This window comes from Rhincodon typus, chromosome 25, assembly GCF_021869965.1.
Source record: "Rhincodon typus isolate 14 chromosome 25, sRhiTyp1.1, whole genome shotgun sequence".
In the NCBI taxonomy this organism is placed as follows: Eukaryota; Metazoa; Chordata; class Chondrichthyes; order Orectolobiformes; family Rhincodontidae; genus Rhincodon; species Rhincodon typus.
The window spans coordinates 17,828,183-17,841,145 of record NC_063356.1 but is presented as its reverse complement, the minus strand read 5'-3'; the positions used below and the strand labels follow the sequence as shown (position 1 = coordinate 17,841,145).

Sequence of the window (12,963 nt, the reverse complement as noted above, 5' to 3'; positions counted from 1 at the left end):
GACCAGCATGAAGACTCCCAGTTGCAGTGGACTGACATTAGTCTGCACAGTGTTGTGTGATTCAGATGAGTTCATACCACTTAACTTGTCTGCAGCCTTTGGAGGGGGGTGGGGAACAGTGTGAATCTGAACCATAGTCTAATTTCTGAAGCACAACATGACCTTTGCTTTGTGAGATCATAGAAATACCAGGTACTAATGGAAGGCAGATGCTGAATGCCCCGTTATTTTTCATTGTCTGTTTACTTTTGTTTGTTTTTAAAATATCTTTGTTTTTGTTGTATTCTATTGTGGCATATTCCAAAGCTAGAACAAGAGAAGTACAGCACAGGAACAGGCCCTTCAGCCCTCCAATCCTGTGCCAATCATCATGCCCTAACTAAACGAAAAAAACAAATCTTCTGCCCTTATTCGGTCCCTCCCTATTAATGTAACCATCTAGATGCCTCTTACATGTTGCCAATGTGTCTGTTTCTACCACCTCCTCTGGCATTGCATTCCAGGCTCCTACACTCTCTGTGTGAAAAACTTTCCTCGCACATCTCCCTTAAACTTTTCTCCCTCTCGCCTTGAACCTGTGTCCCCTTGTAATTGAAACTTCAACCCTGGGGAAAAGCCTCTGACTATCCACTCTATCTATGCCTCTCATAATTTTGTAGACCTCTATCAGGTCTCCCCTAAGCCGCTGTCTTTCTGGTGAAAACAATCCTAGTCTTTTTAACTGTTCCTCGTAGCCAATGCCCTCGAGACCGGGCAACATCCTGGTGAACCTTCTCTGCACTCTCTCCAAAGCTTCCATATCCTTCTGGTAATGTAGCGACCAAAACAGTGTGCAATACTCCAAATGTGGCCTAATAAGGGTTTTATATATCTGCACATGGTTTGCCAACTCTTGTACTCCATGCCCCGGCCGACGAAGGCAAGCATGCCATGTGCCTTCTTAATCACCTTGGCCACCTGTGTTGCCACTTTTAGGGAACTGTGGACCTGCATGCCCAGATCTGTCCGTATGTTAATGTTCCAAAGGGTTCTGCAATTTACAGGATAATTCACACCTAAATTTGATCCTCTAAAATGCATCACCTCGTATTTGTCCGGATTAAACTCCATCCACCATTTCTGTGCCCAAGTTGCCAATCTACCTTTCACAATCGTCAGCACTATCAGCAACTCTGCCAATCTTTGTGTTATCGACAAACTTACTAATCAGACCACCCACATTTCCTCCAGATCATGTATATGTAATACTACTATAAGACTAATTTAAAAGCTCAAGACATTTCTTTATATTCTTTGTTTCGTGTTCACAGTTTCAAAATGTAATTAGTTATAATTAATGAGAAACAGGTGTGAGTTTATTTTCAAACTATCGACGCAAGTTGTGTCTCAGAAAAATATATTTGTATTGAAAGTTGTGCTTTTTTTGGTCTTTCCTCTCATTGTGGTGAGGCTAATTTTAGGGAAACTATTGTGCTCTCTACCGCGCAAGTATATGATGTTAAACATTGGTAAAAGTGTCACAAAGCTATGGTGAGATCAAAGGCTGTCATGAATCATAAATATGAAACTTTTGTTTCTAAATACTGTCAGAATTCTGAATTGATAATGTAGTCCCAGTTATTGCCCATTCAGTTTGGTCACCAGTTTTAGTTTAAAAAGCCTTAACTTGGTCGCTGCTGTAAATGTTTAATCATCTATAAGTGAACTATAACTTTCGAGAAAAAAAAACATTGGCATGTTATTCTTCTGAAACTAATAGAAGTTTGATGGTTTCCCTGCAGTTTTGATTATTTTTATCCTTTGTGGAAGAATAATTTGGCCAGGAAAGGCAAAATCATTTATCACAATCCCAGTTGCTATTCTGGCATTTAAAGTTTGTGACAAAATTAGACACAATGCCTTCCTACTCCTCTGATGCTGCTTGGCCTGCTGTGTTCATCCAGCTCTACACCTTGTTATCTCAGATTCTCCAGCATCTGCAGTTCCTACTATCTCTGATCCCATTATGAATGGATCTTTTTCAATTAAATTGAATTGTAAGGAGCCATGTTGCAACAGGACGTGTAATTTGCATCAGTTCATTTGAAAGCAGTTGTTGGGGGGGACAAAGCTCAGGTGCTTTGTGAATACATTTTCCCTCAGACAACAGAGGGTGATGCGGTTTGGGACCTGCCAGCAAAAGACAGCATTCTAGCCTGAGAATCCCATTCTTCCCCAGTTACCTTGCAATGCACCATAACTGTCTGTTGCTGCCAGTGGCCTGATTCTCTGTTAATTTATACCCCTACCTGCTGGTCAAGGCATTTTCCCAAACAGGGGTCAGTGCGAACACACTCAAATGAGGCCTCAGAGTTCAAATCTCCAAGGCGCCAGACTCTGGAAAGAGTGAATTGGTCGCTACTCATTTCTGCCTCTTCTATCCTGCAGATTTGCATCTGAAGTTAAAATCGAAACTCGTGACATTTGACCTCATGAGTGGATGTTTCTCAAAATGAGATTCTGTCCTTGTACATCAACGTAGGTACCTGCTAACAGGAGTCACAAGATAGTGATCAAAGTGAGCAATGAGCGTAGTGCTGCACTCACTAACTCCATTTTACTCCCTTATCTCTCCCCACCATCACTCCTTCCTACCCAAAGGATGGTCCAGTTACCATCCAAAGCTGGTCTTTTGTCTTCAAAGTACCTTTAGCCTGAAAAAAATACTACTTTTCTTGTACATGCAGCAAATCCTTTTGAGAATAAAGGGCGGAACAAAGATCTGTATCTACCATTACAGATTAAGCCCAATGAAACTGCACTGCCACTAAATCCTCCCTCACGGTGGCATTAAGCTGTAGGCAATCCTTGGGAACTGATGGGATCTAATAAAGAGTCACTGCATTAGGTACAGCTGATAACCACCAGCAATGTTGGGAATTGTTAACAGAAGAGAGAGCCCATGTCAGATTCCACCTTTGAAACCTACAGATTCAATTTTACTCTGCGATTACAAAAGTATAGCAGCAGGTTTTCATCAAACAGTATGTTAAATGGACATACATATAAATTCCTCCCTTTGTGTCCTACATAAAATAAGTACTATCTAGATTACCTTTTCAGGTATATGTTGTCGTCTGCTACTGAAATAAGGTCTGTTGTCAATAATTTGAGATTAAATTTTAACCATTGTTTGTGTTTTATTGAAAGGAAGCTTCCTTGTTTGTTGAAAGTTGGGTTTCCAGGATCCTAAATATAGCCAGAGCAAAGTATCAAATGCTCCCTGTTGGGATGTTAAGAAGGAAATCATATCCAGAGATTAAATAGAGAACATCTGAAAATCACATTCCAAATAAGTGAGGAAGATGGCCTCATGTAGACGCAGTGACATTTGTGTGTGAAATGGCTTTTAAAATATTTTGAAGCATCTGGAAAAGATTGCCTGTGGCCTGAGGGAGACATTTTTGAAAATAAAATGTGGGGCAGACTAAAATAACAATGGACAGTTTAGTTCTGCTAATAAGTTTTGACTCCAGTTGAACAAAAACAGAAGTATACAAAGAAAACTGCTGTAGATACAGTAATGTCAGCATAAAATCTACTGTATGTTTAAATCTCATTATTCTTTCAATGTAACATAATCTTCTGTGCCGTAAAAATAAAAAGGCTTGTGTGTTCACAGTCACCATGGCATCACTAGAGAGAGATGATTTAATGTTATATTAACCCATTATCTGTTTATTTTTTTCTTATTAAAGTCTTTGTATTATTTTTGCTACTCAGTATTTCAAATAGCTGTATATTCTATTCCCAACCAAGAGCTTGAGCATAATTTTTGTCCCTTCATCAATAGCCTTTAGAAGAGCATTGGATATATACTTACAAAGGAAACATTCCCAGGACTGTAGAAAAAGAGCAGTAGTGGTGGTCAATGGAATAATTGGACAATTTAAAAAGTTTTTTCAAGGAGCTGGCATGGGCAGAGTGAGTGACACTGCATGTACTGGTCAGGTCAGCTGACTTTCCCAAATGGAAAATGATATAACTTGGATGATTCTGTATTTCATGTCCATGCAATTGGGCCTTCTGTCCTTTCATAGTTTTTAATCCCTTTCTTCTGCTCATTTTGTCCTTTCTTGCATCCTTGCCAGTGCACTGTTGCCTAGCAACCACTGTACCTACATCCAGACTTCCCAGAATGCTACTCTGCAGAGAGGTGCTAGGAATCTGGGCTTGCCTCTTTCAAACTTTACTCATCTAAAATTATCCTATTCACTCCCAACCTGAATACCAGTAAAGTATATGTACCACGGAAATGCCAGCGCAGTACATCTCTAAGGTTTTGGAGCAGTACATATGCTCAAATTCTAATTTGTGCTTTGAACTCGCCACAATCCGATACAAAGGTAGTTTACTATCAGGAGCTAAACTGATGAGATTTTCCAAGAAAGAAAATATTTTACAATAAAGTCTGAAATCTACACATTTAATGTTTTGAAGCCTGTCATAAGACAATTCTCTGTTTCCTTCACAAAATGAATTTTTTGCACAGCATCTGTGCATGTATAATAAGCTAAATGGTGCCAAAACCAAATGATGGTTTTAAAGTTACTGTTCTTCCTTCAGTGTTAACCATGGACAAAGTTAATCTTAACTGTTAGGCTAGAAAAAGATAACTCGACATCCTCAGTGGTGTATAATTAAGCTTATGACATCTAAGTAAATTGGCCTTAACTGCTAATATTCCTCCAGAAAATCTGTTAAAATGATTTGCAACAGGTTAACTGTTTTTATTCAAGAATTTAAAAAAAACAATTTGAACTCATTTGAGCAGATAACTTGGAGGAACTGTAATTTCTTCTCAATTTGTGTTTTACTTTCCCTGATTGTAAGTGGCTGTTTCAGCTCCCAGTTAAATTTAAACATTATGGCATGATTTTCTGCACATGCATCTGTAGACAATGTTGCCACAAGGTCAAGTGATAAAGTGACGGCCTTATATTGCTCGTATTCCATCTTTTCCCATGGATGTGCACATTTGCATATTTAAAATTCTAAAAAGGGAGGAAAAAAACGCCTTACCCACCAAAATAGAATGATGTTTTCATAGATTAACATCTTAATAGAGTTTCAGTCTGCAGAATTTCAAGCAGATGTTATTAACCAGAGGTGACAACTTTAACACTATGCATCATTATCTCCACAGATATTGTAAATATTCAGGTCGGGGGCTCCATTACCAGCCCCTTGCACTTGCAATACTACTTCATCACTAATGTTATTTATTACTTGCAGCTATAGATTCTACATTTCTTGTGTAATACTTTCAACAATGGAATATTGCAAATTAGTGGTATTAAAGTACAGCAAATGACAGGCAACACATGAGCAAAGCAGTTCTTGCATTTAATCCTCTGAGCATTAAATGCCTCTTGCTTCTACTTTCAGCTGTCTGATAATTTGTGACAATAAATTGAATAATGGTAATCTACAGAGTGATGGATTTTTCTTTATCTTGTATAATTCTATTGGAATGAGACTGGGTACCAAAACCCACTTTGAGTGCTTGAAAAGTCATGAGATAGTTTCACAAATAGCAATGACAACAGTTACACTATCTAGTACATGGATGGATTTGTTTTAAATCATAATTTTACTCTTAGTTCTTACCTCACTTGCTACCACCACTTGTCCAAACCCTTCAATGTATATGGAATCATGTGGTTTCAATCCTCATCACCACCCTGTTCATCTGTTTTTGCATTTTGTGGCATTAAAATGGGCAGCACAGTGGCTGAGTGGTTAGCACTGCTGCCTCTCAGTGCCAGGGATCTGAGTTCGATCCAAGCCGTAAATGACAGTCTGTGTGGAGTTTGCATGTTCTCCCCATGTCTGTGTGGGTTTCTGTTGGGTGCTCTAGTTTCCTTCCACAATCCAAAAATGTGCAGCTTAGCTGGATTGGCCATGCTAAATTGCCCCTTGATATCCAGGGATGTACTGGTTAGGTGGATTAGCCATGGGAAATGCGGGGATGGAGTGGGAGCTGGTTCTGGGTGGGGTACTCTTTGGAGGATTGGTGCAGACTTGTTGGGCTGAATAGTCTCTTTCTGCACTCTAGGGATTCTATGATAATTTGATTCTTCAATGAAAATGTAGTGCAGATGACCCCAATGATACGTTATATTATACTGACTTCACTGTGTTGTTGCATCCCCACAAATTTGAAGGTAGAAAGAAGTGCTACAGTCCCATATTAAGTCTCACAATTGTTCCATTTCCCATAAAGCCAATAAGTTTCAAAAAGAGCTAGGAATTTCCCAGCGACAAACTTAAATACACTAAAATCAACATAAACATAACAGCACTGAGTAATGAATTAACAGACTAAATTACAGAAAAGGTGTTTCCTATTAAAAACCAAACATAAGCAACATCCTAAATAATGAAGGTCCTCATATGGTCTGTTAATGGTCACTAAAGGAGAGCGCTCTTGAGGTGCAGTTTGTGCTTCTAAGCCAGGAAGCCGGGTTCAAGTCCCACTTGCTCCAGAGGTGTGTAAAAACATTTTTAAACATGTTGATGAGAAAATATCTGTTCACTTAAGGGCCTCAAGTCTCCACGCCCCCACATTGAAGAGCATTTGGAGGCATTGATGGGTGGGCAAAGGGATATTCTCTAAAAGTCATCCCCTGCCCTTGCCTCTGACACTCTTTGAGCCTCTGACCCCCCCTTGAGCCCCTTGTCTGTTAAAGGAAGGAAAAAACGACATGCTCACCACTGGGCACACTGCACAGTAGGCCTTGACTGGTGGCCCTTTAGAGGAAGAGGCTATTGGTCCAGCTGCTTTTGGTGACTTGATCTGCCAATGTCAAGGTGCCTAACAGAATGAGAATCCTGGCTTGGCATGTAATAAGATTATCTGACTGCTGGGGGCAACTGCTCAGTAGCCTCCTAACATGTTTGTCCCAAACTTAGTAAAAGCAAAGTGGAAAAACTTGGCCTCGATCTCCATTAAATAAGCAGGTTATATGGGCTTGTGTCCCAGAAAATTTCACAGTTGGTCATGCCCCTCTCTGCAAACAAGGATTAAAGGAGATGTTTTAAAATGTAACCATCTTATTCAGTCCAGCTTCCATAACAAAATGGATATGAGTAGACAATGACACTCAACATGGATATCCCAGGTTCAGTTCCCCCATCAGTGGTTATTTATCTGATCTCTGTTGTAAGTAGATGCAGTATAGTTGGCCTTAAAGTGAAAAATGAATGACATTTCCCTTTTTTGTCACAATCCAGAGCCCTGAGGTTCTGAGGAAGGGTCACCAGACCCGAAACGTTAACTCTGTTTTCATCTCCACAGATGCTGCCGGACCTGCTGAGCTTTTCCAGCAACTTTGTTTTTGTTCCCAATTAGTTCATTAATTGTGGCACGGTGGCTCAGCGGTTAGCACCGCTGCTGCACAGCGTCAGGGACCCAGGTTCAATTCCACCTTCGGGCGACTGTCTCTGTGGAGTTTGCACATTCTCCCCGTGTCTGCGTGGGTTTCCTCCGGGTGCTCCAGTTTCCTCCCACAGTCCAAAGATGTGCAGGTTAAGTGGATTGGCCATTCTAAATTGCCCGTAGTGCCCAGGGATGTTTAAGTTAGGTGGGTTAGACATGGGGAATGGGTGTGGGTGGGATGCTCTTTGGAGGGTCGATGTGGACTTGTTGGGTTAAATGGCCTGTTTCCACACTGTAGGGATTAAAATTAAAAAATAAATAATAATGTCCTTTTAGGGAAGGAAATCTGTCATCCTTACCTGATCTGGCCTACATGTGATTCCAGACCCACAGCAATTTGGTTGACTGTTAACTGCTCTCTGGGCAATGAGGGATGGGCAGTAAATGCTGGCTGTAGCCAGAGATGCCCACATTCCATGAACGAATTAAAAAAAATAACTTTTTTTGCCCATCACCAAATCATCCATTAGTTTATTAGATTAGGAGGACATTAAGTCAGCTGTGATGATGCCTGTCTGAATTGCCTGCTAGTATCTCAACTACCTTACTTCATGCAGAAAGAATGGCTACTTGAATGAATCAGTGAGATGTAACAAGTGCTGTTTAAGAAGCTGATGGCTTTCAGGAGAGGAAGAGGAGAAAATTAATGAAAGTGAAGAAACTAAATTCCAATTAAACTATTTTTTAAAAAAACATATATGAACACCAGTTCTTTCAAAACTAATTATATTTTCTCCAATCCTGCTGTTCTCCAACAGTTGAACATGGAAGCATTGAATTTTCCTTCCCTTCCTGTGCAATAGTATTTCAGCAGAATGTTGTTTTGGGAATAAATATTAGGACTGTGTCTGCCTCTCCTCACAGAACTATCTGGTGCTAAATTGGTTCACTCTGTATTTCTGTCAGCTGCTGTTGAATTGCAAGTTTCTCAAGTTAGAGCAGATTAAAATTGATTGGAATATAATGCACACCCTCACTACTCGAGCTATGAAACTCCCTCCGTATCTATTGACACCTGTTCATGGCCACTCATTTTACAGCATTTTCACATTTTGCTTTTAATGATAGTTTGGACGTTTCTGTTCACCAGAAGTGGCTTGAAGAAGGTACTTGGGTCATATTGAGCTATCCAGTTTTAAGTTGTGCAAAGGTAGGACACCCTGGTGAATACCACCTCTCTCACTGCAGGCAGCTCTGATATTCAATAGTGATATTTATTGCCTGTTTTTGTTGGTTATATTTCTCTGGATTCTGTGATGTACGTTTTGGTGGTTTCTGTATTTTTAATGATGTTTCCTTTGGTCAGAAAATATTACGTATTTTCTTTTTTCATAAAGACAAAACCTGGTATTCAAAAACAAAAATAAGCTGAACAATAAATAGTTTGTATCCTGGTACAGTCTGACTGACAGGACAGTAAGAATCAGGCTGATGGACTTCTGGAGATTTCCTCATAATCATATTCTTCATATTGTTTATTCGATTTCTTTCTCCTGTGAATTGTGGTATTTTATCAGCTCAATGGTTTAAAATGTTGCATTCAATAGGATTCATTAGATTTGACCAATGGAATATTATTAGAATGTTTTAATTTAACCTGAAAATACACATTTTCTGACATTCTGACATTCACCTGTCTTTCTAACCTCAGGACTGAATCAGTGGCTGAGAAAATGTTGACAAATTGGTTTGCCTTCCTCCTTCATAAATTCCTGAAGGTAAGTTCTGATAATCCCTAGGGAAACTTGTCAATGTTTAAAACATATCTTATTCAAAAATATTGCTAAAGTTTTTTTCTCTTTATTCATTCATGATATGAGGGACCCACTGGCTAAGTCAGCATTTATTGCCCATCCCTAATTGCCCAGAGAGCAGCTAGGAATCAACTACATTACTGTAGGCCAGATCAGGTAAGGATGGCAGTTTCCATCCCTAAAGGATATTAGTGTACCACATGGGTTTTCCTGACAATCGGCAATGGATTTATGGTCATCATTAGACTCTTAATTCCAGATTTTTAAAAAATATTTTTATGCAGGATTTGAACCCGGATCCCCATAACTTTATCTGGGTCTCTGGATTAACAGTCTACTAGGTTGATTATACCACTAGGACGTTGCCTCTCTGTATTCAAATAAATTTTAATTTGGAAATCTATCTGAAAGATGAGCTTCCTGTGAAGAATATTTCTAAGCTATTGCTTTTCTTGAGAGCTACTAATGGAATTGAGGTTGTGTAGAATGAATGCTTGTTTTCAGATCGAAGATTTTTGTTAATGTTGCAAATTTATGCATCTAATGTTTTGTTTGGCAAACTTTACGTTTCAGGTTTATTTTAAAATTTTATCTATATATAATACTAACTTAGCAGGGTGAGGCTCACCTTGTCACCTTTCCGTCTTTATCCCGAAATCATAATCCTCCTTTTTATATTTATTGTCTACGCTTTACACCGGTTTTCATCAATTTTCTTTCTTGCTCTGTGGCACCTCTCCAATTGGCACCTTTAACATTGATTCCATCTTAATTGAAACAAAACACTCTCACTGCAATTGAAGATGGCAGACGCCATGGTCCGTACCACACAGTGAGAATGTCTTCCATCATGTTCTGGGACTGCTGAGGCCTCACACTGTCAGTGGAGAATGGATCAGTTCTGTTATTCCTAAAGCTGTGACATTTTAATAGCAGACAACACACTGGCGCAGTTGCCTTCCCAGGAGGCCATAACATTTTTTTTTTGCATGCCCCTAAGAAAGGAGGACCATTGCCATTTCCAATCACTAGGAGATAGGTAGTAGGTGAACTAAAAAGTATTATTTGTAGAACAAGGTAAATCTGAAGTATGTTTCTTTGTTCAATTTTTCAGGAGTGTGCAGGAGAGCCTCTCTTCATGCTGTACTGCGCCATTAAACAACAGATGGAGAAGGGACCAATTGACGCAATCACAGGCGAAGCACGCTACTCGTTGAGTGAGGATAAATTGATCCGACAACAAACTGAATACAAGACTCTAGTGAGTTTAATTGTCAACTCCAGCTGGGCACCACAATCGTGTGTGTGTACTGGAAAACTGGTATTTGAAGCAAAATGTCCCCTTACATTAAAACAAAAACACTTTTTTTGATGAATCGTTAATGACGGAAATCATAGCTAAGATTTTGCAGATAAGGCTGAAAGAATGTTGCCCACTTTTCCTTATGCTTGCACCTACCCACATATTTTCTAAGGACTTTGCACTGGAACTTACTGTGTTTACAACTCCATCTCAACAGAGTCCCCCTAAAGAGAATCTGGGAGCATGCAAGAATGGCAAATGACTGTGTATCACTTTTAACAATCCTATTGGTAAATTCTTACTGACGCTGAATCAGGTGGTGTTAAAGTAGTTAATTCAATACTGAATCATGCACAAAGAATAACATTACAAAGGGAAAAATAAATATAGCATCATGAAGTGTTCAAACTTGTTTTACATCCAAAAGAATGAGATTCCACATGAGTAAAAGATCATTTCAGTGCAAAGTTTGTGTGTGTCTGATTGATATTGTTCATATCAATCATATTGTTCAAAAAGTTCACTTACACTAGAGTGAACAAGCTCTAACCTTTTCTGGCATGTTCAGTGGTTATCTATCACAGAAATTTGTTCATGCTATTGTGAAGGTTTTAAACAAAATTGGCAATGGGAATAGAAACCCAGATATGGTATTTGAAATGTCAGCAGGTACCCAAAGGGTTGGGTGAGAGCAAACAGAAAATTTGAAAAAAATTATGATAGTACATGGGGCCAGGCTTAAAAGGACTATGCAAGTATGTAAATGCACAGAATAGGCAAATCAGGTTTGTGAGCTGTATGCACAGTTTGCGAACTGGAAGCATGATGTTGTGACAATAACAGGCCAGATACAGAATTTAATGTCGTCCTCCATATCACGTTTGGAAGCTGGAGGGGCATTTAGTCAAGTAGGTACGTCACTACTTTTTCACCATTGCTCTGCACAAGTTTCATGGACAGCCTGGCCCCAATAATACCAATTGAGGCCTGTAAAGGGCAATTATTTCTCTCTTGCATGCCTCATCTGGCTGGTGCAGCTATTCCCCCAAGTGTGGGTGGAGGGCTCACCATACAGGGAAATCAAAAAGCAAATCACGATGGGTTCTGGGCTTGGAGGTAGGAGTGGGGTGGTTGGGTGATCAAAGGAGGGATTGGGGGAGCGGACATTTGATCATTCAGAGGCACTTAGTGATTGATCGAGAGACATGGCATTGTGAAGGGGGAAAGCCACCCCCCTCTTCCCAGCAACGCCCATCCTGTCAGCCAACCTCCTGCTGTCACTCACATGTACCTGGAGCCATGAACAATCCAAACTCTCTGACTGACTGGCAGCTATCAACGGGCAGGACTTGCATGCCCCCACCACCACCACCCTGCTCAGAAGACCCGGTGCTGCCCATTTAAATACCTAACAAAAACAAATTGCTGAAAATACTCTGCAGGTTTAGCAGCATCTTTGGAGAGAAATCAGAATTAATGTTTCCGGTCCAATGGCAGTTCTTTAGAACTTTCCGAAGACCAATTTAGAATAATATGAGGTAATACTTTTTTATTGGAAGAATGAGGAGGGACAATATAAACTAAAAGAAGCAATTCTAAAGGATGCAGAAACAGTGACTTAGTGATGTATGTGCACCTCTTTTGGAGATTACAGTGCAGTTTAAAAAAGTGATTAAAAGGCACATGATATCCCTGACTTTAAATCTGATGGCATAAGAATATATAATAGCAAGGAAGTTATGAACCGAAATCAAACACTGGTTCAGCTAGGAAGAAAATGTAAACATTAGAGACATTGCAGAAGACATCTGACAATGTCTCCAGGGATGAAGAACTTCATTTACCTGGATTGGGTGGAGAAATTGAAGCTGTTCTCGCTTCTGAAGAAAAGGTTGAGAAGAAATGTAATCAATGTACTTAAAACGTTGAGGGGTCTAGACAGTAGATAGAAAGAAACTGTTTTCATTGAGGGCAGAGGAGCACTGAGCAGAGAACATGGATTTAAAGTGATTGGCAGAAGCACTAGAGGCAGCATGAGGAAAAACCCTTTTAGACTGCAAATGATTAGGATCTGAACTGCACTGCCTAGTAGAAGTGTTGTGGAGATAGACTCGGACTCAATTCTGGCTTTTAGAACAAATTGGATAAACACCCAAAGAGAGAAAGTTGCAAGGTTACGAGAAAGAGCAGAGAAGTAGAACTAGCTAAGTTTCTCTTGCACACCATTGGATCAATAAGGCTAAATGCCTCATCTGTGCTATAACCATTTATGATTCTGTTAGCGCTGTTATTCTTAACCACCCCATGCCCAAACAATATTGTGTTTACCTTTTCCAACCTAGCTGGATTGCTTGTAATCCCCCTTGAGTGCACAGTCTTTTGCAAAGCTGTAGGCAGCCTTTTGTTAGACCTGTATGTCTGTTTAG

At 39.8% G+C, this 12,963-nt stretch overlaps 1 protein-coding gene across 2 annotated transcripts in view; it reads left to right on the top strand.

The window, feature by feature from the left end:
* Nucleotides 1-12,963, top strand: part of LOC109934064 (plexin-A2) — a 434,576-nt gene that overhangs the window by 388,951 nt on the left and 32,662 nt on the right. For both annotated transcript variants that reach the window (XM_048612014.1, XM_048612015.1), the window contains 2 exons: nt 9,132-9,198; nt 10,349-10,495. In XM_048612014.1, the coding sequence (XP_048467971.1) occupies nt 9,132-9,198; nt 10,349-10,495 (214 nt within the window). The remainder of the gene's footprint in view (nt 1-9,131; nt 9,199-10,348; nt 10,496-12,963) is intronic.